Source organism: Canis lupus, chromosome X (genome assembly GCF_048164855.1).
Source record: "Canis lupus baileyi chromosome X, mCanLup2.hap1, whole genome shotgun sequence".
NCBI lineage: Eukaryota > Metazoa > Chordata > Mammalia > Carnivora > Canidae > Canis > Canis lupus.
The window spans coordinates 86,905,006-86,927,670 of NC_132876.1; the positions used below are offsets into that span (position 1 = coordinate 86,905,006).

General features: G+C 44.1%; 1 protein-coding gene across 5 annotated transcripts in view; it reads left to right on the top strand.

The window, feature by feature from the left end:
- Window positions 1-22,665, top strand: part of EFHC2 (EF-hand domain containing 2) — a 195,379-nt gene that overhangs the window by 165,864 nt on the left and 6,850 nt on the right. For all 5 annotated transcript variants that reach the window (XM_072818319.1, XM_072818320.1, XM_072818321.1 and 2 more), the window contains one exon: window positions 11,868-11,973. In XM_072818319.1, the coding sequence (XP_072674420.1) occupies window positions 11,868-11,973 (106 nt within the window). The remainder of the gene's footprint in view (window positions 1-11,867; window positions 11,974-22,665) is intronic.

Genomic DNA, 22,665 nt, shown 5'->3' on the forward strand with positions numbered 1-22,665 from the left:
AGAGAGAGAATCTTCAGCTCTATGCCCAGCACAGGGCTCGATCTCATGACCCTGGGATCATAACCTGAGTGGAACTCAAGAGTGGGGCAGCCCCGGTGGCACAGCGGTTTAATGCTGCCTGCAGCCTGGGGTGTGATCCTGGAGACCCGGGATCGAGTCCCATGTTGGGCTCCCTGCATCTCTATGAATAAATAAATAAAATAAAATAAAAAAAGGAACTCAAGAGTGGATACTTAACCCACTGAGCCAGCCAGTCGCCCCTCCACATGAGCTCTTTAACATTTCGCATATATACCTCCTGCTTCCCACTTTTTTTTTGCCTTTTCTCTTGCTATTTCTCCAGTAGAAAATAGCCTCCAGTTTTCTTCACCTACTGAAAGCTTGCTCTTCCTCCAGGACCCGTTTCAGTTAGTACCCCATCCATGAAACCCTCTTAGATTCCCTTGGCTGGCAGTGATTATCTCCTCTAAATGATTCTCACAACTCTGTGTTTCTCTTTTTGTCTCTTACCTTGTAATAAAGATTTGTGACTTGATATTTGATCTATTCAGATGCAGACCTGCTTTCAGCCTATTTGATTTATCATCTATAAACAACCAGTCAGTTGTCAAATCTTGGTAGTTCCACCCCTGCCTTGTCTCTCGTATTCTGTGAATCCATCCACCTGCTAGCTGTGTGATCTTGTGCAAGACTTTTTTTTTAAAGCTTTATTTATTTATTTGAGAGAGAGACAGCACACAAGCAGGAGGGGCAGAGGGAAAGGGAGAAAAAAATCTCAGGCAGACTCCCCGCTGAGCACAGAGCCCAATGCAAGCCTTAATCCCAGGACACTGAGATCATGACCTGAGGTGAAACCAAGAGTCGGATGCTCAACTGACTGAGCCACCCAGGTGGCGCTTGTGCAGAATTTTTGAGCTGCCTAAACCTCAGATTCCTTACTTCTTTTTTTTTTTAATTTTTATTTATTTATGATAGTCACACAGAGAGAGAGAGAGAGAGAGAGAGAGGCAGAGACACCAGCAGAGGGAGAAGCAGGCTCCATGCACCGGGAGCCCGACGTGGGATTCGATCCCGTGTCTCCAGGATCACGCCCTGGGCCAAAGGCAGGCGCCAAACCGCTGCGCCACCCAGGGATCCCAGATTCCTTACTTCTGAAATGACATAATACCCACTTCCTGGCAGTTCTGAGGGTGACTCGAAATAACATATATAGAGTACTCAGAGCAGCACCTAGTGCTAGGTGGTGAGTGGGGTTGAGGAGAGAAGTTAAAGTCAGGGACCACAGACCACACACTCTGACTTAGAAATCAACTGGAAGAAACTTGTGTCCTTCGACATAGAGGAAGCCTTGTTTTCAGACAGTTGGATCTGAAGGCGTTTCGCACATTAAGCTGTCTTCCAGTCAGGAAGCTATGGATATTTATTAGATTATCTCTTATGGCCCCGGGGATGAATTGTCCTGGAGAGTCCAGTGATGTGGGAGCCTGGCCTCTGGAGGACCTCGATGTTTCTTCTCTAGCACTGAGGCCATCAAGTCATCATCCTCTCCTTTTCTCAGCGGACTGTTTTGTCTTTGCCTTTATGATTTAACATGAAAGGCAGAGGATGACTGTTGCGCAGCTTGCTTCGAAGACGTCTCAGGCTCAGCACACATCCGCCTCCAAGCTCAGCTCAGCTTTGTGGAGGTCATCCCTCTGAATTGTGAAGCAGACTACGTTCAGTCTAACTCTGCCTCTAATTGTGCAGTGACCCTGCCCCTCACTCAGGGGAAACTTTAGACTAGTCAGTAGAAAGTCTCACATTCCCAGTCCCCTCTCCCTCCAATATGCCCTGCCACGATTTGGGTCACATGCTTGGTGTTTTGCATCATCTCCGCAGATTCCTTTCAAAGACGGCCCTAATTCCTAATGGACCCATCAGCCTGCAGCTTACATTTATATTCTGCATTCTTATTGTTCCCCAAAGACTCCACAGGGCTTTCCAGAGCCTTGACCAGACTCTTTTCTGCACAGCCCTCCTGTGGCACGCTAAGCCAGAGCCTCTCTGACGTCTACCATCTCCTGTGGGAGGCAGGCCTGGAGTTTGCTGTTTTGGTTCAGTGCACGCTCTGCCCAAGGGCAGTTTTACCTGCCGTGGGATGCAGCTGGGCAGCTGTTGAGCAACTGTATAGCCCTGCTGGGTGAATTCAGATCTGGAGATGGAAAACAACATGGCTAAAGATTGGGCCGATTTCTTTCATGCAGTGATTGTTACTCATGTGTTTTTCCTAGCCTGTGTTTTGGTATGAAGAGTTCCCTGTACTGCATTTCCATTTGTCTCTTGTGATTTCAGTTAGGTCTTTTCCTTATTAGCCCCTCGAGCTGGGACCAGACTTCAAAATCATTTCACATCCGGTTACCTGAGCCCCCACCAGTTGGTGCTGTGGTAGCTGGTATGAACTCACCTTAGTTAGCAATCAAATTCATTTCACTAATACATAGAGCAGCAGACTTAAATGTCCTAAGTTGTAGTAGTAATGGGTAACACGTTAATAATGGGACTGACACTCTGTATTGACATAGTGCCAGGGGCCCGAGAATATTTTGTAAATCCTTGAGCACTTTAAAAGGTACATTCTAGTTGAGGGTAGGTATGATTCCTCATTTTCTGAGCACAGACACTGAGGCATAAAGAGGCTTTGTCACTGTGAAAGAGCATGCTGCAGACCAAGATGAGTCTCTAACAGAATTAGAACAACAGTTCCCTAAGATACCCTAAACCTTTGTTTCTATCTGAGCTCCTAAGCATCAGGGCTATGTCTCATTCATCTTTGCGGCCCCAGAGACTTGTCCTGTGCTAATACACTGTGTGTGGGGAAGGATGGGGGGACACGTGCTTGACATCCACCAGACCTGCCTCCGAGCTCTGCCAACTGCACTGCTTCCACCCATGTGATCCTTGTAAATGGACTCAACCCCTCTGAGCCCTCATTTGGATTTTTTAATGTTTCCTCAGTATTAATAAGCAAGAAAGACTGGTTCTCAAACGATCAGGAAGTGGAGAGTATTCTGTGGTCATTCTATTCTGTGTTCTGTGTGGGGCTGGGGAGTAGGGGTAGCCTCCTTCCCTAATTGTGGCCTTATGAATCGACACATGGAATAACTGGAGATTCAGGCACAGCTCTTTCCCCAGCAGCTCTGCCCCAAGCTGGCCTTTTACAGCTGGCTTTGGGCTCCATGGAATGCCTTAGAACTGGCCTCCCAAGAGAGCGGGTGCCTCATCCAGAAATATCAGTTAAAATGGAAAAAGTTAACAGGGCTTTAAAATCATCTCGTTATACTCTCCCCAGCCTCGCCCCCTGCCCCCTTCCCAGAGGCATGGTTTGGACTCCCGTGATTTCACCCAACAATACCTGGCAGTGAGGCAGAAGGACAAGGGTCAGGCCATGTGGCTGCTACTGTTGCAGGGTTTGGTGCACTGGAAGTTTTGGAGAGAGCCCCACCTCCTACATGCTTCCTGTGTTTTCAAACCTAAGGTGATTTGTAGTTTTTAAGAACTCTAGAAAAAGATTCCAAACCCATGTGGACCAACAGAGCATTGACTTTTGTATATGATCCTTACTTGGTTGCTGTGACCTGCCTCAACCAGGAAGGTGTGTGCTGGAATGAAATTAGAATTTCAAGGCCTGGCTGTCTAGAGATAACCAGAGCTACTCACTGATAACTTGTGCCATGCCACCTTGCCTGCTCTGAGGGTTTATGACCAACTGATGCAGGGGTCCAGAGCTCTCCTTTTTTCTCAACTGTATGGTCTTTAAGAATCTCACCAGGTGTTCAGGTGTGCGCCCCTGGATTTGTTGGGTAATGAACTGAAACCAAACATGACCGAGTGAGTCCAAAATGTGTCTTCACAGGGGCGCCTGGGTGGCTCAGTTGGTTAAACGCCCGGCTCTTGATTTCAGCTCAGCTTGTGATCTTAGGATCTTAAGATTGAGCCCCAAGTTGGGCTCTGTGCTGGGCATAGAGCCTGCTTAAGATTCTCTCTCTCCCTCCCTGCCCCTCCACTCCTCTCTCTTTCTCTCTCTCTCTACCCCCTCACCCCCCCAAAAAAAGTGTCTTTATTGCCTTTCCTCCTTTCCCGCCCCAGGCATGCAGCCCGCCCATTCCTGTATGTGACAAGATGGCCCTCGCAGCACAGGGGAAGCCATGTTACTTTTCAACAAAATACAGCTGCCGCTGCACCTTTTACCTCCACAGATGGTGGAAATAAAGCAGATCAGCTTTATTCCCTGTGGCAAGGAGATAGATGGCTTCTGCAGTTGTAGAGCCATTTATCATTTTTGGGAGGGAGAGCAAAAGCACCCGTCAAATGACACATTAGACTCATTTCTAAGAACTCCCACCTAGCAAGGCATTGAAAAGCTCAGGGGTCATGATTATCTAAAGAGGAACCAGAGAAATTGCCTTCCCTCCCAGTTCCTCTACAAACATGTCCCTTAATTTGCAAAGGGAAGGAAATGGTGGCTTGCCCAAGTATCAAAGGGAAATAGGAATTTATGGAGGTTTTAGGGAAACACTTTAGCACTATGAGCTAGGACTTGAAAGTAAGGAGGCTGACTTTTTAACAAGCAGAGAAACATTTTAAAAGCCAGAATTAGTGTTGCCCTTTAGGACAGTCACCTTGGAAGACTGGGCACTTATTTCTACGATGTTGCCATAGAAAGTTCTTCTTTGGAATTGCCTTCACAGCTGTTTTGAGAGAATTTCCTTCAGGGTGGCAAAGCTTCATCCTTTGACCATGGATCAGAGTCTTAGCAAGAGCCAAATGTCATTTGGAGAGGAGCAAAGTAGAGAATCAGGAGGCTAACATTTTTTATTAGGAGCACAGCATGCCCCCTAAGTCAGGATATACACTTTCTATACGATTCATAGGCTTTTCCAAAATATTTTGAAAGGATGGGTAGGATTTGATGGATGATGACCCATAGTCATGATCACGAGGCAAGGAGGATGCCATGATGGGTGACTTGGGAGACAGTATCCAGGGGTATATGCAGGTATTGACCTACACATTCCCAGTCCCCTGAAAGTCAAGCCCTTCTGCATCTCTGAACAGCCTCCCTTTGTTCCTCTGCCTCCAACTTGAACTATCTTTAGAACTAGAGTTCTCCTTTGTATCGTCTCTCTTTCTCTCTCTCACAACCTTGTCTAACAATAATTTATAGTAGATTTGGTATGTGTTATATAGCAGAGGAGGGCATCAGTGGTCTGGGAGAGGAAGCTGTGTACAGAACTTTGGAGCAAGGAGGAAGACTGGAGACTAACTCCTCACCAGTGTGCTCCAAACTAGTGGCACATCTTCCTTTCCAAGTCTGACTTGTAGGAGTGCACCGCCTTAGAAAGCATGTTTCAAAGTCTCTCATCTGCTATTTATGCTCTGTAAATTTGTGTTTATATCAAACTGATACCTGCTTATAGTAAAAAATACTCAAATAATCCTAAAAAGCTTATTCCAACAATAACAGTTTCCAGCTGCACCCTTCTGCACCTCCCAGACCCATTCATGAGAAGCAGCCTCTCTCAGCCCTTCTAGATGTCTCCATAGACATGTAAATAGCACACATATACTAAGGTTTCTGTTTCTCATTTTTAGGTACCTAACTTCCTGTTTTGTTCCAGTTCCTTTAGGTAACTAACTTCCTGTTATGATGCTTGAGAGTTTAACATAATATCAATTCCCATTATTGTTCTTTCTGGATACTCTGAGGATCTTTGCTTTATTCCTAGTGTTCGGGATCCCTGGGTGGCGCAGCGGTTTAGCGCCTGCCTTTGGCCCAGGGAGCGATCCTGGAGACCCGGGATCGAATCCCACATCGGGCTCCCGGTGCATGGAGCCTGCTTCTCCCTCTGCCTGTGTCTCTGTCTCTCTCTCTCTCTGTGTGTGACTATCATGAATAAATAAAAAATTAAAAAAAAATTTATTCCTAGTGTTCTGGAAGTTCATGATGGGGCCTCGTGTGGGTCGCTGTATATGGTTTCATTGTGTTTAACACTTTATAGGCCCTTTTGATCTGGATACTCTGTCCAGTGGTTCCAGGAAACTTTCCATTAACTTGTAATAATTTTCTCCTTTCCGTTTGCATTTTTCTCTCGTGAGAACTCCTGTCATTAAGATTTTGGATGTCCCAGATTTGGATCTCTTCTTTCCCCAATTTTCTCTTTGTCATAATGATAGACACACTAAGGAATTTTTTCAACATGATGATCGGCTTCTTCCACTGCATCTACTTACTATTATCAGATGCTTTTCTTTATTCCAAGAGTACATTTTAGTTTGAATGTTCCTTTTTCTGCAGTCTTCTGTTCTTTTTTCATGGATATACTATATCCTCATCTCTCCTCTTTCCCTCTGCAACCTGAGTTGTCTTTGTCTTTCTGATTCCTTTTTTTTTTTCTGTTGCTGTTTTGGCTTCTGTCTTTAATGTTGAGAGCTCTTGGGGAGGTAGATCTTGTTGATTGGTGGGTTTCGCTGCCCAAGTCTATGTCCTAGCACCTCATTTTCATTAGGTGATCTCCAGAAGCTGGAAGCTGGAGATCTTTCTGGGACCACTGAGAGGATCAAGAGAAGAATATTATCTTTTCCTGCTAGAATAGGAGGGGGGTGGAATGGGGGAAAAGAGGGTCACTGAAGCATGGCTATTGGTGTTCTAGAAATGGGAGAGGGGAAGTAAGGAGGCTGATGGGCTCAAGTTGAGTGTGTAATGCTCTCCTCTGCCCTTCATTATGCTTCAGCTCCCCCAGACTGAAGCTCTTTTAGTTGAATTTCTTTGGAAGAGGACCATGTAGTGGAAGATACTTGGGCCTCCAGCTGCCCTTGCCTTATTCAGGCTTTGAAACAGCCCTTGCTTTCATTGCCACACCATGTCCTTGCCTCTTTTGGCACCTAGAGTCTGCATTTGCTGAGCATCTTGGGAGTTTTGCCATCTACATTGGCTAATCTCTTAAGGTGGCCCCTGTCTTCAGACATTTAGAGTTCAGCTCCCCTTCCTCAGTTCTGCCAAGTCCGTTACCAGTCTTTAGTCTGCTTTCCATTGTGCAAAAGATTGTGAGATTCTTGTCCACTGTTGTCTTTTGTCCACAATTGTCATTGTGGGTTATTACCTATTTTTATTCCTTTATTTTTGTTTTGGTGAGCTTTTGGTGGGACAGGGAGAGAAATATATTTGTGATCAATCCATCATAAGTAACTGCAACTCTGTCCCCTTCCTAAGAGCAGATAATTCTTCCAAGAAGCACTGGCTAGTTTTATCCCTTTTTAATTGAAAGATTCTTTGTTCTTTTCTCCCTTGCTCCTTTTGTTGGGATTTCCATATCCATTGAGATCCTCCAAGACAGAACTGAAAAGAAAAACTTGGAGTATTATACCACATTAGCTCAGCTCTTCCTGCAGCCTGACTCTGGGTCTTTGCAAAGATCAAATCTTTGAAACATTTTTCCTCAGGAAAAAAAATGTTTAAGATTTTATTTATTTGAGAGAGGAGGGGGGAAAGAGAGAGAGCATGTGTGAGCGCAAGCTGAAGGGGGGGCAGAGAGGGAGAGGGAGGAGAGAATTTGAAGCAGATGCCACAGTGAGTGCAGAGCCTGGCAAGAGGCTCAATCTCATGACCACAAGATCATGACCTGAGCTGAAACCAAGAGTCAGACCCTTAATTGACTGAGCCACCCAGGTGCCCCTTTCCTCAGAAAAATTGTATACATTTCTAAGCTCTGTACTCTTCCATCTACAGCTTTTGATCTTTCCTGAATATCATTTGATTCAGGAATATCCTTTCCAGATAGCCTGTGAAATAGGTAAATGTTTAGGTGTGTTGAGTCTGACATAATCATTATTAGTTGGGCAGGGAAAGTGGCTAGGGCCCTAGGGTAACAGGTAGGCATGATATAAGACATATTGGTAGCAAGGTGTAATTTTATAGAAATTGTTCTATAAATTTCAATTGCCATCATCCAGGGCAAATGCAGATTTAGGCAGGGGGACTCGGTTAGCCAAGAGGAACTTCAGAACGCCTTTCTGAAGAAGCAGCACTTGCATTGAGGCTTTCCAGACAAAGGAACTAGAGGGTGCAAATGCTTTGCATTTCTGGGAACAATCTTGGCATGCTCAGAGAACAGGAAGAAGGCAAGTACACCTGGAATGTCACAAACAGAGAGTTTTCAGATGAGATCAGAGAAGGCAGCAGTGGCCAGATTGCATTAGGGTTCACCTTGTGTTCTAAGTGGATTGGGAAGCCATTGGAGAGTTCTAAGCAAAGAAGTTATTGATCTGGTCTATGGTTTAGAAAGCTCATTTTGGTGGAGAGATGTGTCTGCAGCCAGGTCCGAGTAGAAGCAGCCAGACCAAGCTACCAAGCTGTTGTTATAACCCCGGTGGGAGTTGATGGTGGCTTGGAATTAGTGAGCGGTAAAGGGGGTAGAGAAAGAGATTTGTTGTTGTTTTTAAAGGTTTTATTTATTGAGAGAGAGAGAAAGAGAGCAAGTACAGTAGGGAGAGCTGCAAGAGGAGAGTGAGAAGCAGGCTCCCCAGGCAGGGAGCTTGATGTAGACTTGTCAGTCTACAGGACCCTGGGATCATGACCCAAGCCAAAGGCTGACACTGAGCAACCCAGGTGCCCTGAAAAAGAAATTTGTGATCTGCTATGGTGGTAGAACCCACAGGACTGGATAGTAAATTGTATGTGGGGGTGAAGTCTGACGGAATCCCAGATCTGTTTGGTAATCTTTTACTGGGTCCCAAATTACTGGGATATTAAACTTCTGAAACCTCTAGGATTAAATAAATGTCTCCTGTAATTGATGTAATGGGAGTTTACCAACCATTAAATTCTGTACTGTAGGAACAGATAGAGAAAATTAGTTCATTGGTGATCTCATCCAGTCTCCCGATCTGGTGGCTTTCAATACCATCTATATGCTAATGGCTTCTATATTTCTATGTTCAACTTGAACTTCTTCCCTGAATTTCAGACTCCTATGTCCAGCTGCCCCCTTCCCATCAAAATGTAACATACCCAACAAAACTCTTGATTTCCCACGCCACCTCCCAGCCTGTGGCCCCTGCAGTCCTTCCTCTCTCTGTTAGGACAGCTGTATTTTTCCAGTTGGTCAAGCAAAACCCTTGGGGTTGTCCCAAGTCCATGCATTCTCTCTGTCTCTCTCTCTGCCTCTCTGTCTCTCTCTCTCACTTTTTATAATCCTTTAGGAATCCTCTACTTGGGGATCCCTGGGTGGCTCAGTGGTTTAGTGCCTGCCTTTGGCCCAGGGCATGATCCTGGAGTCCCGGGATCGATATATATGATATATATATATATATATATGATATATATCAAAATATATTCAGAATCAGGGCATCTGGGTGGCTTAGTCAGTTGAGCATCAGACTCTTTGTTTTGGCTCAGGTCATGATATCTAGGTTGTGAGATCAAGCCCTCACGTTGGGCTTTGCACTCATCAGGGAGTCTGCTTGATTCTCTCTTTCCTCTGTCCCTCCCCCACCCTCAATCTCTCTAAAATAAATAAATCATATATATATATATATATATATATATATATATATATATATATATTCAGAACTGACCACTCCTCAGTGCCCTCCACTGTCCCCACCAACATCTAAGCCACCCTTATGCCTCCTCTGGATCACTGCAAAAGACTGCTAGCTGCCCCCCCCCACCACTTTGGCTCTGCCCCAGCATTCTCTTCCCAATATATCAGTGAGAGTGATCTTTAGAAAAGATAACTTCAACCCCGTTAACTGCTCTGTGTACAGTAGGCTCCAGTGGCTCTTAGTTTTCCCCAGTATGAAAGTCAAAGGCCCTCCATGATCTCATTCTCTGACCTCAGCTCCTACTCAGAGTATTAGGGAATACTTGTCTTCAAGGCTCCACGCTAGAGGAAAGTTTCTTACAAAACATCTTTAATTGATTGAGTTTTAGTTCTTCTCCCAAAACACACACAAATAAAAGCCATAATGGTCCAGCATTTTGGCTACAAAGATTTCCATAAACAGAGCACGTCCTTTCAAGGAGTTCAGATGGTGAAGAAGCCAAGATCTCGAGGATAAACAGCAGTAGGGGGCAGCACATTGGAGTTGTATCCCAGAATCCTTGGCCAAAGAAAATGTACACAAAAAAATGACTGAATTCCCTTTCTCCTTTTCTGATCACTCTGTTTATTCTCCTTTGTGTAGATTGATGAGACTATGTGACTTCGTCTTGTAACATTTAAGTTAAAACTGCTAATTTGTATTAGTTTATAAATAGGAGCTGTTATTTTCTGTAATCCCAAGGACCAAAAAAAAAAAAATAGTCTTTTGACTGGTTCTGAGTATATGTTATTTTCCTGTGTTGATTATCACCAGGTTTTCTTTTAATTTATTATCCCCTGTTCATCCTTACAGCAGAATCTTGTGCACTTCACTTGCTGACTGGAGGGGCATGTTGAGTTGAAGGTCCCGAGAGGAGCAGGAACCCTGGCAGGGTGCTTGGGAACCATACCTTTGTCTTTTCTTTCACAAAATGATCTGATATGACCAGTGTATGTTTAACCTTAAAAACTGGCAGAGTGTGGTCAGATTAAGAATAGGTGGCATTGAGGTATTCTACTAAGAAGTAGTTTGCTTGTGTTTCAGTCATGCCAGCAATTGTGTTGAAATTACTTGTCTTAATGGCCAAAACTCTATTACAGTTAAGGTTAAATTTATGCCAGTGTTTTCTCTTAAGTGAAAATGGGCTTAATATTTTTTCTTATAAATCTAAAAACAATTATGATGATGATACAGAGAAGCCTAAAGCAAAAAGCAAAAAATGCGTTTCTCTTCCCAGAGATAGCTGTTTTCAATACTTCCGTGTATTGTTGCTAGAATTTTTCTTTGCTTTTTTTTTTTTTTTTTTAAGTAGGCTCCACATCCAGCATGGACCCCGACATGGGGCTTGAACTCATGACCCTGAGATTGAGACTTGAGCTCAGATCAAGAGTCAGATGTTTAACTGATTGAGCCACCCAGGCGCCCCCAGCCTTTTTATATAAATACATACCTCAAGTGAGATTATAATTCTACAGACTATTTTGTAACCTCCTTTCTGCTCAACAATATATCATGAACATATTTCCATGACAGCATATGTGGATTTGAATAACCCTTTTTTATTCTCTTGCGGGGGAGGGGCAGAGGGGGAGGGAAAGAGAGAACCTTAAGCCAACTCCCTGGTGAGTGCAGAGCCCAATGCGGAGCTTGATCTCACAACCCAGATATCGTGACCTGATCCAGAACCAAGAGTCAGATGCTTAACCAACTGAGCTACCAAGGTGCCCCCCCCCCAATAACTCCTTTTAATGGCTAGATAATAAATGATAAAAATACTTTTTTATTTTTCCTAAAAGTATCTTAAACAAAATGAATCTAGGCTCCCCTTAAAAATTTAAAAGGCATGCAATTTAAGAAGCAAGATTTTATTTTACTGACCTAAAGTAGCAACCGTATTAAATTAAGAGGGCCCGCAGATACTCTGAACAAAATGGTCTCAGTTACTGAATAAGCTCATTTGTTTCTGTGGCAACTGCAGCACATCTTTTATTGAGCAACCTACTAGGTGCCAGCATGAATCTAGGTGCTGGGGACACTGTGGTGAATTAGCTGCGTGTGGGTTCTCTGCTTGCAAAGAGTTCACACTCTTGAGGGTTAGAATCTGATAATAAACTAATAAGAAATAAGAAAAATATCAGGTATTGAAACATGCCTGACATTATGTTTTCACGGTGGCATTTAAGCTGACATTTTGGTCCTGAATTCTGTAGATTGAGCCAAATTATATATTATAATTATATTTTCAGGTTTGAAGACAGCGAAAAACAAATAAATTATGAGTCATTTTTCTGTGCCCTGAACTGGAGGATAAATCCGATGCCTGAATTGGAAGCAACGTTGTACACTAAAGAGGTAAAATGAACACCTGTTTTAAAAACCAGCTGTGACTACCTCCCTTACATTTTTAATGTCCTTTATCTTAAAAATTATTTTTCAGCATAAGACATTAACGTCAGTGCTTTTGGAAAACACGGATGTATTTCTGGGTATTTGTGTTAAAGACTAATTCACTTTCCATGCTGAGCGAACATCTGCTCTATAAGAGCATGACTTTTCTTATGCAGCTGAATTTTTTTTAACCTCAGTCGCATCCAATTATATGGAAAATAGGATAATAAGTTACAGTTATAAATAGATATAAACACTGTTATCAAGGGATTCTGCTAACATCATCATGAGCAAATCTCAAATGGTGCATATGTCAAGAATCCCCAGTATGTCTGTGGCTGTGCAAACAGGTTTGCCTTGGGTGAAACAGTATAGTAGGGGGATGCACATTTCACAGTGGAGCCAAATTTAAAATAAAAATTCAGTAGAAAAATGCTTGGTTAGGGAAAACAAAGTTCATGTGATCGGGTGGTGCTCTCAACATTGTGGAATTGTCTGAATTCTCAAAGATCTCTTTGGACCAATTGTCTTTAAGGAGTGGGTGGGTGGATGGTGGTTTGTTTATATTTTAACATGCTCCAGAAATTGATTTTCTTGGGAAAGTCCCTTGATAAAGCAAATGTCATGTGGTGACTCCTAGAAAGGAGGCATTTATTCCTCCCAGTCTCTGCTGACCAACTCATTCTGGCCTGAACTGGTCTGGTGCCCCAGGGGAGTTCCCTCAGGCATGCAACTATTCTGGAGTGTCAGGCAGCCTTAGAACTTCCAGATGGTTGAGAGACAGTGGTGGCCTTCGGAGTCAAACATAACTAGGGTTGAATTCTGACTCTGCCACTTACATAGTTGAGTGACTTTGGGTTATTTAACTCGTTCATTTATAAATTTAATTCTCAGACAAATCATGAATAAGTATCCACTCTCAGCAGGTCCTGTGCTCCTTGCTGGGGTCCAGAGACGAAGGTCATTGTTGCTACCTTTGCCCCCCGCCCCCACTAATGGCAGAACCAATACATTCATGATTTGGAGTATGGCATGATACAGCCTGCATGGGATGGAATAGGATGAGGAAGGAGCTGTTGGGGTTGGGTTTGGGGGAGACAGGAGGTCTTCTCAGGGGAGGTGATGCTTGAGATTTCAGTGATGAATAGGAAGAGTCAGCAAGGGATAAAAGTGGCATGGTATAGAAAGGGATTCCCTAGCAGAGGCTCTGGGACAGAGGACAGCATGGCACTTGTATAGAACCAGAAGGAATTCGTGTGGCTGGAATGAAGGCACAAAGGGAGGAATAGAGAGGGATGAGGCTGGAGATACCTTCAGGAGTGAGGTTTGAATATTGTCCTGCAAGGTCTGGAAACCCATGGGACGGATTTCAAGGAAGACAGTGACATGATCAGGTGTACCCTGGTCCTAGAGTTTGTCCTGGCTGGATGGTGGGCACTTTGGAGAGGTGCCATGGAGACAGGTCTGTGCCCATTGGGAAGCTCTTGGTGTACCATTGTCACCATGACAACTGCAAACACTTAAAGCATGTGCGAAATGCTACCCTAAGACCTGAAAATCTATTAGCTGGTTTAATCCTCGTAGCAACCCTGTGAGATAGGTACTCTCATGATCCCTATTTTAGAGACGAGGAAGTTAGAGAAACAGCTTCAGTGTTTCTGTGTGATAAGTGTGATAAAGAATTATAACTCAGGTCTGTTGTACTACAAAGAATAAGAAGAAAAAAAATTCTTTTTTAATGTGATTATGGTTAAAGATTCTAGATTTCATTAACTAAAATCCAAGATACCATCACAAAAGCAAATCAGTACTGTCCTTTGGTAACCTTTTAATTCTCATCTATGCAAATATTTAATGTTGTATATAAAAAAGAAAAAGGATAGATGGAGTTTCTGTTCTCCCTTCTCACCCAATATCATAGTATTCTGTGCCAGATATCATCCATTTGTCCCATTAGGACTTTTCTCCAGCTCTTCCTCCCCTGTTCCGAGTCCTGGGCCGCTGACCTTTATGGGCTGAATCAGTGGTCCCCTAACCCCCTGGCCTCCAGTTGGGTTGGCCAATGGGATGCACCAGCAAGAGAGTAGAGGGGGATGGGAGGGGAGAGAAATCCTTTCCTCCCTGCTTGTCCCAGAAATTGACTGCCTCCTCCATAGAGCTGCCCACCATTCTAGGTTCCAGTAACCACCCTCTCTTGCCCCTTTAGCCCCCGGTGGTGGCACTGGCTCTCTGTTGCTCTTGTCCTTGAGGGACCAGAGGATCCCCTGTTGGTTTTCCTAACCGCTTCCCACAACTTTGCAAATCGTCACTGTATTAAATTCTTCTCAACTTACGCAGTTTGCTCATGTCCTCTATTTCCTATGGCACCCCAAATGATGCGCGGGCTGCCACTTGCAAGATGGCAACTGCCTCTGTTGTATTTTTCCTTAGTTCCTACTTCCCTGCCTTTCTGTTCCACCCAGCCCACCACCCCTATGTTCACCCATATGTTGGGGGCTTCATTCCTGGTTGTACAAAAATATAATTCTACCACATGCATTTATTTATCAACGGTGTGTTTTTCTTACCCCACTACATCATGGGCAATCTCTCTAGTTTAATATGTATAGACCCGAGCCATTCTTTAATAGCTGCAATATGGATATAGAATGATTTATTCATCCAGTTTTCCGTTGATAGGCATTCAAGTGATTTTTACATTTTTGCCTTTGAAAACGTGGGAGTTATTACTTTAATTTTTATTTGCCTGCTGACTGAATTTGAATGAAATTTAATGACCTTTGGATACGACAACCTGCAGTAAGATACTTTTTTCATAGCAACCCACTATGCACAGATACAGTGGAACCAGAGTTTTGTGAAACAGTACTATTCTGACTGCATGTGTGTGGCATAATGTGTGATCTTGTCTTTCTTTCTCTTTTCCTTCCTTTCTTTCTTCCCTCTTTTCCTTTTTTTTCTCTCTTCCCCCACACCCCTTCTTTCTGTCTTTCGAATGTCATTTGTGAACCATTAAGTTGACTTTAAGGGCCCACAGAAAAATCACCACCCACACTGGAAGAGGGGTCACTCCATGGGAAGGTCTAAGATCCACTTTCCCCTTAGCCGCCTCTCCCCCATTTCATCCCTTGCATGCTCTGTGACTGGGACATGAATCGGAGTTCAGATCCTTAGCTCTGTGATTGACCAATTGGCTGACTTTGTGCAAGTCACTCAACCTTTCAGGTTTCCTTCCCTCAACAGTGGAGATAAGAATAGTACTTCCGGGGCACCTGGGCAGCGCAGACGATTAAGCTTCTGACTCTTGATTTCGGCTCAGGTCGTGATCGTGGAGTTACGAGATCAAGCCCTGGTCAGGCTCTGTGCTCAGTGCAGAGTCTACTTAGGACTCTTTCTTCCTCTGCCCCTCCCCGCTGCATGTTCCCCTGTATGTGTGTGTATGTGTGCGCATGCACACGCACACTCACTCTGTCTCGTGCGTGTGCATGTTCTCTGTCTCTCTGAAAGAAAAGAAAGAATGAATAGTACTTCCATCGGGGTAGTTGTGAGGATTGAGTTGATTCACGTGAGACACCTATCACCACATCTGTCCCTTAATAAGGGTTTAAATGTTAGCTATTTTGTAAAATAGAGAGGTCTTACTTCCTCAGCTGAGGCAGCCAGGCCTTGAGCAGACACCTTCCAGGGCTAAGATCAACAGGAGTATAGCACCAGAAAAAGGGCCCATGCTTCAGCAGTGGGTTCTTCCAGTTGTTAGTCATATTCAGTGAGAACTTTACACTTTGGGTCTCTTATCAGCTCTGCTCACCAAGCCTCAAAGCAGTTCAGTCTGTGAGAGACGTTTGGAATGGGCCATTTCTTTTTCGCCAGTTTAAGAAAGAAAGGAACATAGGTATAAAATGGTACCGATTTAACTTAATAATGAGAACGTAACTAGATCCCAGAGTCTCCAGCACTCTGGTATTCCTCAGCTTGTTATTGTTTCATAAAGAGGATATAAGATAGCTTGGGAATGTTACCAGTGAGTCTATAATCTCATGTGAAAATATTTAGTGGGAATGGGTTGAGCGTAATATTGCAGAGTTGATACTGTACAATCAGTAGTGAAAAAGCACAGTATCTCCTGAACCATGCAAGTTAATGTCTGATGATGCGCTGAGACACTCGAGTCAGAGCCTGTCAAATTGATTGGGTTCTCCAGGAAGCAGGTGGAGTTTTACATGCAGGAGGTTTATTTGGGAGCATTCTTGGGATCAATATCTGTGGAAGGGAGAGGAAGGACACGGGAATGGACAGAGGGAGCAGCTGATGCAGCCCCACAGAGAGCTCTGGAGCTCGATGACCTTTCAGAGCTGTCCTGAGATGGACCAAAATGGCTAAGCCTTTATTTCCATGGGTTGCTTTAGGAAAGGGTATGACCTTGGATAACGTGACTCTTTGCAGCCAAGGCAGCTCTGTAGCTGAGGCGATCCCTGAAGGGGACTCTCAGCAGCCAGACAGCCACGTCCTTCCTCAAAGGGATCCAGGATGGTGCATAATAGCTTGGCAACCAGCTGTTCTTGACGCTCTTGGTTTTTGTTTTTATTAAGGATAATGAATATACAGTATTGTATTAGTTTCAGGTGTATAACATGGTATTTTATACACGTTGCAAAATAGTCACCCATGTACCTGTCACCATGCAATGTTATTGACTGTATTCCCTCGGCTGTACATTACATCCCTGTCTTAGTTACAACTGGAAGATTGTACGTCTTAATTCCCTTCACTATTTCATCCATCCCCCCCTTACCTCTCTCCCCTTTGGTGACCATCTGTTCTCTGTAGCCGTGTGTCTGTTTCTGTTTTGTTTGGTTGTTTTTTTAGATTCTACATATAAGTGAAGTCGTGACAGTACTCGTCTTGTTCTGTCTGGTGTATTTCACGCAGCCTAATGCCCTCAGGGTCCATCTATGATGATGCAAATGGCAAGATCTCCTTCCTTTATTATGGCCAAATAATATTGTATTGTATCTCTATGCCACAGTTTATCTGTTCATCCATTGTTCATCCATCAGACACTTAGACTGTTTCCCTATCTTGGTTTTTTTAATAATGCTGCAGTGAACATAGGGATGCATATGTGTTTTTGAATTTGTGTTTTCATTTTCTTATAATAAATACCTTGAAGCAAAATTGCTGGGCTGTAGGGCCTGTTTTTAATTTTTTGAGGAACCTCCATACTGTTTTCCACAGTGACTGCACCAGTTTTCATTCCTACCAACAGTGCATTTTCTCCGTGTTCTTGCCAACACCATTATTCCTTGTCTTTTTTTTTTTTTATAAAAGCCATCCTGACAGGTGCAGGTGAGGTCTCATTGTGATTTGCATTTGCATTTCCCTGATGGCTAGTGATGTTGAGGATCTTTCTGTGTACCTGTTGGCCATCTGGATGTCTTCTTTGGAAAAATGTTTGTTCAGGTCCTCTGCGCATTTTTTAATCCAACTGTTTGGTTTTTTGATACTGTGTTTTAGGAGTTCTTTATATATTTAGGATGTTAGCCCCTTATCAGATACATCATTGGCAAATGTCTTCTCCCACTCAGTAGGTTGCCTTTTCATTTTGCTGCTCATTTCTGTTGCTGTGGAGAAGTGTCTTAGTTTGATGTAGCTTGTTTATTTTTGCTTTTACTGTCCTCGAAGCCTTTGTTGATCATTCTTGGTATCAACTGGGGGCCTGACAACGGGGCACAAACGCCTCCCCACCCCTGCTCCTCTGTCATCACCTGAGCTTTTGCCTGTGGTGGGGAGTTGACAACAGAGTGGGTATGCTGCAAGAGGCCACAGGAGGAGCCAGACCAGATGTATAGGTCTGTGGGGGCCCAGTTGGGTAAAGAAAACGTCTCACTTAGCGTTTTGGAGATTGCCAACATTTGGGAAAATTTGCCATAGCCAAGAAGTCACACGTGAGACTTCAGGACAAGATCCACCAGGTTGTAAGAGTGACCTAGCCCTGAATGTGACACAACAGATTAAAGTCCTGTTGAGAACAAGGAATAGCAGGCTGAAGTCCAGTGTGGAAGCATGGCCCAGGTGGAGGCCAGGGGTTGGGCAGCCGCATGCTTCCTCTAATGTATGAGCTGGACAGGCTGGCTCTGGCTGAAGTTCCAGAGATGCTGCAAATAGCTCTCTAGAAGTTACTACAACCAGCCACTACTTAGAAGCTGGACATCTTTACTCCTGTCCTGAACGTCGTCCTCAACACAATCTCTTCCCTTAACTGGGGATCTTACTGAGAAATTAAAAGGGACCCCCTGGCTGATGAAAGGTGAGTGGACCTCAGTACTAGATTCAACACCAGTTATGTTGGTTTCAGTATTAATGGACAGGATGGATGGTCGGGGTAGGGGTTTGAGACACCTTCCCAGTCTAATCTCATTAACTGTAGTGTATGGGGTGATCATGGAGGGGCCAGACCAGAGGAACAGGACTAGTGGCTTCAGCTACCTAGTGGCTGAGTAGGAGGCAGGTCTGGTACACCGGACATGGGATTGGAAAGGCAGGACATCTCTCCAAAACAGGTGGCACGGTGATGGGTTATCAGTCCTTTAGTTAGCACTTATTCAGCAGTCAGAGAAAGCCAGTTAGCAGGCTTGAAGTAAGCCTTTAGCCCCACTCTCGGGGACAGAGCTGGCTAAGTCCCCATACCAGTGAGGTTCTAGTAGGAAACATATACACACAGAACAGTCAAAGGAGTCAGGGATACAGATTTAATGGGACTGTTGACAGGGGAGTGGGTAGGATGAGTGCAGTGAAGCACTCAGGCACCAGCCAGAACAGGAAACCATTACCATCCATAGGTCTCAAGAAGCAGAGAGGGGCCAATAGTAGTGGAGCCCAGTGGAAGAGCTGGAGCAGTGGCAGCAGGTAGAGGAGGGTAGCCACTGCCAAACCCTGGCCAGGCAGTGAGGGGACAGGGGGGACAGGAGGTGGAAGCAATACCCTGATCTCTTGCTGCTTCTCATTGACTGGACCCACCCAGCAGCCAGAGAACAAGGAAGCTCGGTGAATAACAGAGTCCACAGAACTTGGCTTACTCGGGCGGTGAGGCAGGGGAGGAGAGCAGAGAATGACTCTTCTAGGGGCAGAGAATGACCCAGCATGGTCTGTTGCCAGAATAAAAAGCTGGGCTCAAGTACACAAACCTCACAGCCAGGGTGTCAGACCAGGTCCAGGTGACAGCTCCTGGTGCTCGGTCTGCTGGATGATAGTCCCCCAGTCTCAAATGGGGCTCCACTACATGTAATGGTTAGGTGGTCTCAGCTAATAGAGCGGGGGTCCAATGACAAACAAGATTTACAAGGGGGACCGTGGTCTGTAGCCAGTCTAGCTTTTGATTAGTCCTGCTCCCCTTTGGTGAGAGATTTCCCTATGTGGCTGGGCGTAAGCTGACTGTCACCTACCATATGACTCTTGACTGTGGCCTGTAGCCTGAATTCTCAGGAGCTCCCTTGGCTGGGCCTCCACCTGGCTCCTGCTGCAGCCCATGCTGAGCCACTGGGGTTATGATTTACCCCCACTCTATTATGGGACTATCTACGGTCCCAGCGTGTTGCCCTGGCGCTGTCAAGGCCAGGAGACCCCATTTCCATTCTATTGTGCTCGCTCGCAGATGGTAGCTGTAAAACTGGCAAAATAGGTCCCGCTGCTTAGAGCCTGTCTGGTTAATCTCAGAAGTCACATTTTAAAAAATAACACTAAATCGGTTCTCGTATAAACTTTATAACTGGCACTGTGTGACTGGCGTCTTATCTTTTGACATTTCTGAGAAAAATTGGATGTGGCTTCATTTTATGAGCACTGAAACTGCTGGACCATTAGCAATTGGCTCTAAAGCCCTCTCCTGCCACAACAGGATGATATATGGCCTCAACAGTGGGGAGGTGGGGGCAGGTGGGGTGCATCTTGGGATACATCTTAGGACACCCTACTTGTTGAGGATCTCCTTTTGGTATTTAGAGGGTGGAATATCTTATGACATGTTATTGTCCCGATCCTGAGAGAATTAAAGATCATTCCCAATTTATAGACAGGAAGCTGAGACTCAAAGGCATTCCTAAAGGTAAAGATTATATAGTCAGGGGCTAGTGCCAGCTCTTTAAATAAGCAGTTATTTCTAGGATTTGAGGTTGAATTTAACAGTTGAAATAAAAGACTATTAGTCATTCTCATTAGATTTTAAAAGTAGCTGATAAACACATACCGATTACCTAACACCAAACAGTGACCTAGTAGGGAATGATTCTGCCGGAATCCATTAAGATTCAAAGCACTGGGTGATGTCTGCTTTAATTGTATGCAGAAGCCTACCACTAAAGCTCAGCAAAAATCCTTGTTTTCTTGAAAACTTTATTTACCCTGGAAGGCAGTTTCAAGGAAAGTTCCCTGTGTTCTAGCTACACTCACTCGGAAGACAATTCTGTTGAAACTTTCTTTCTATAGGGGAGTGGGAAGCAATTGGGACATATTGGCATTACAGTAAAGATAGAAATAGATAGGAATATAAGCAAATCTCCAGGTTTTATCGATGAGCTTTTCCTTATGGCATCAGTATGCTCTTGATTATCTCAACAAGTATTTGCAAAATTTCTTCCCCAAGTTAATGGCAATTTGATTCACGGAAATTTAATTGCTTTTGCAATTTTGTCAACTTAATTTAATTATTTCTGAGGTCACATCAACCTATTAGAAGGCAGTAAATCCAAGGAAACCACAGTTGCAGTTCTATACACCCTATTGGACTTGTCTACAAATTCGTAGATATTTCTTGTAGAAATATCTTTTTTCTTTTTCTTTTTTTTTCCTTTTTTTTTTTTTTTGCGTAAGTAGAGGGAATAACAGAGTGAAATCACTAACATGACTCCATCAGCCTTACATTTGGGAGGAATAAAAATAACCTTGTTTCAGTGAAGCGTGGAATTTAATTGGCTCCCGATCTTTTCCCCTCATGCATCTGGTGGCCAGTACTACAGTAGAAAATTTTAAACTAGAAGGAGACATAATCCAATTAAATTTCCTTTTAAAAATGTCAAAGCAAATAAATCCAGAGCCCATGAGCTCACACACAGCTTTTCTATTCTCACTGGGCAGCTGCTGTTTACTGGGTTCCCAGCCAGTACCATCTTTGCTTCAAGGGTCTATGATTTTACAGATCAGCAGCTACATTTTTTCACCGTTGATGAACAAGTAATTTATTGCCAACTTGTTTGACATCGTCAGTAGCGTTAGTCAAAGCCAGCTTGGAAGATGCCATGGGGCTCTCTTGCAGACAATGATTCCCAGCCATTTTAGAGTCGTGATTGTGCATCATTGTTGAATTCACTCTGTATTTTGTAGCCCTTCCTTCTTCCAGAAAATATTGCATATGCTCCAGATGAAATTGAATTTGATTTGGAGATTTGGGCGCCGTCTCTTGAATTATCTGGAAGCCACATTCGGAGACTCTGGATCCATCCGCCAGTTTGTCAGGAAGTTGCTTCTTGTTTCAAGCTGTGCTGTGACTTCCATAGACATTTTATTAAATATGGTAAATCCAGAATCGCATAGTATCTTTGTTTGACTTCCTCTAGAAGGCAACTTGAAGACAAGAATTTGAGTATAGATGGATTGTGCAGGGAGGTTGAAAAGAACACTATTCTGGGAGTGGGGGATGAAGAGTGGAAGGGAAAGGGCTACCACAGGGCATTTTCTCAAATCAGTATCACATTTGGTGACGGGAGCTTAATGCCTCTGGGAAAGTCAAGGATCCAGTGACCTAGATGTACCTTAGTATTTTCCCACCCAGAGTGCAAGGGGGTTGCAGTATTCATCCATCAGTTCCCTTCAGTCATGGATGAGGGTGCTTCTGACGTGGGGGGAAAGAATGAATTCCCAGGCATTTGTGGCGTGTCACAGGGACAGCCAAAGTGGGTCTCAGAGGCCAAAGAAAAGCTTTCAGGAAGAGGAACGCAGATGCTGGCAGTTGGAAGCCAGGCCGATGAGCGCCAAGATGGAAAGGGTGAGGGGACTGGCAGGGGTGCTGGCAAAGCCTGCCACACACAGACATTTAAGATGCCATGTATGTGTGGTCAGGGGGCTGTTTTACAGAACCACTAGCAGGTTCAGCCTCATCTGGAATGGTAAGGATCTGCCACGGATGAGCTCTCCTGTTGTAAAATTACCATGCAGTTATCTCCATTTAAAATGTACGTGCAGGAACGCCTGGGTGGCTCAGCGGTTGAGCGTCTGCCTTCGGCTCAGGGTGTGATCCTGGAGTACCGGGATGGAGTCCCACATCGAGCTCCCTGTGTGGAGCCTGTTTCTCCCTCTGCCTGTATCTCTGCCTCTCTCTGTGTGTCTCACGAATAAATAAATAAAATCTTAAAAAAAAAAATAAAACATACATGCACTGCTAGGAATACAATCTGACCTGGACTTTTCTCATTTTTGTAGTGTAGCATGAATAAAAAGGTCTGTGAACACAAAGAGTATTCTTATTCACTGCCCAGATTATCATAAATATTATATAACATAGAACATTTGTGGATTTATTAGAACAATTAGGCAGTGGGAGTGTGGGATTTCTCATGTCCCCAAAGACTTCTTTATTTTGCAGAGACATTGCCCATGTGACTCAAT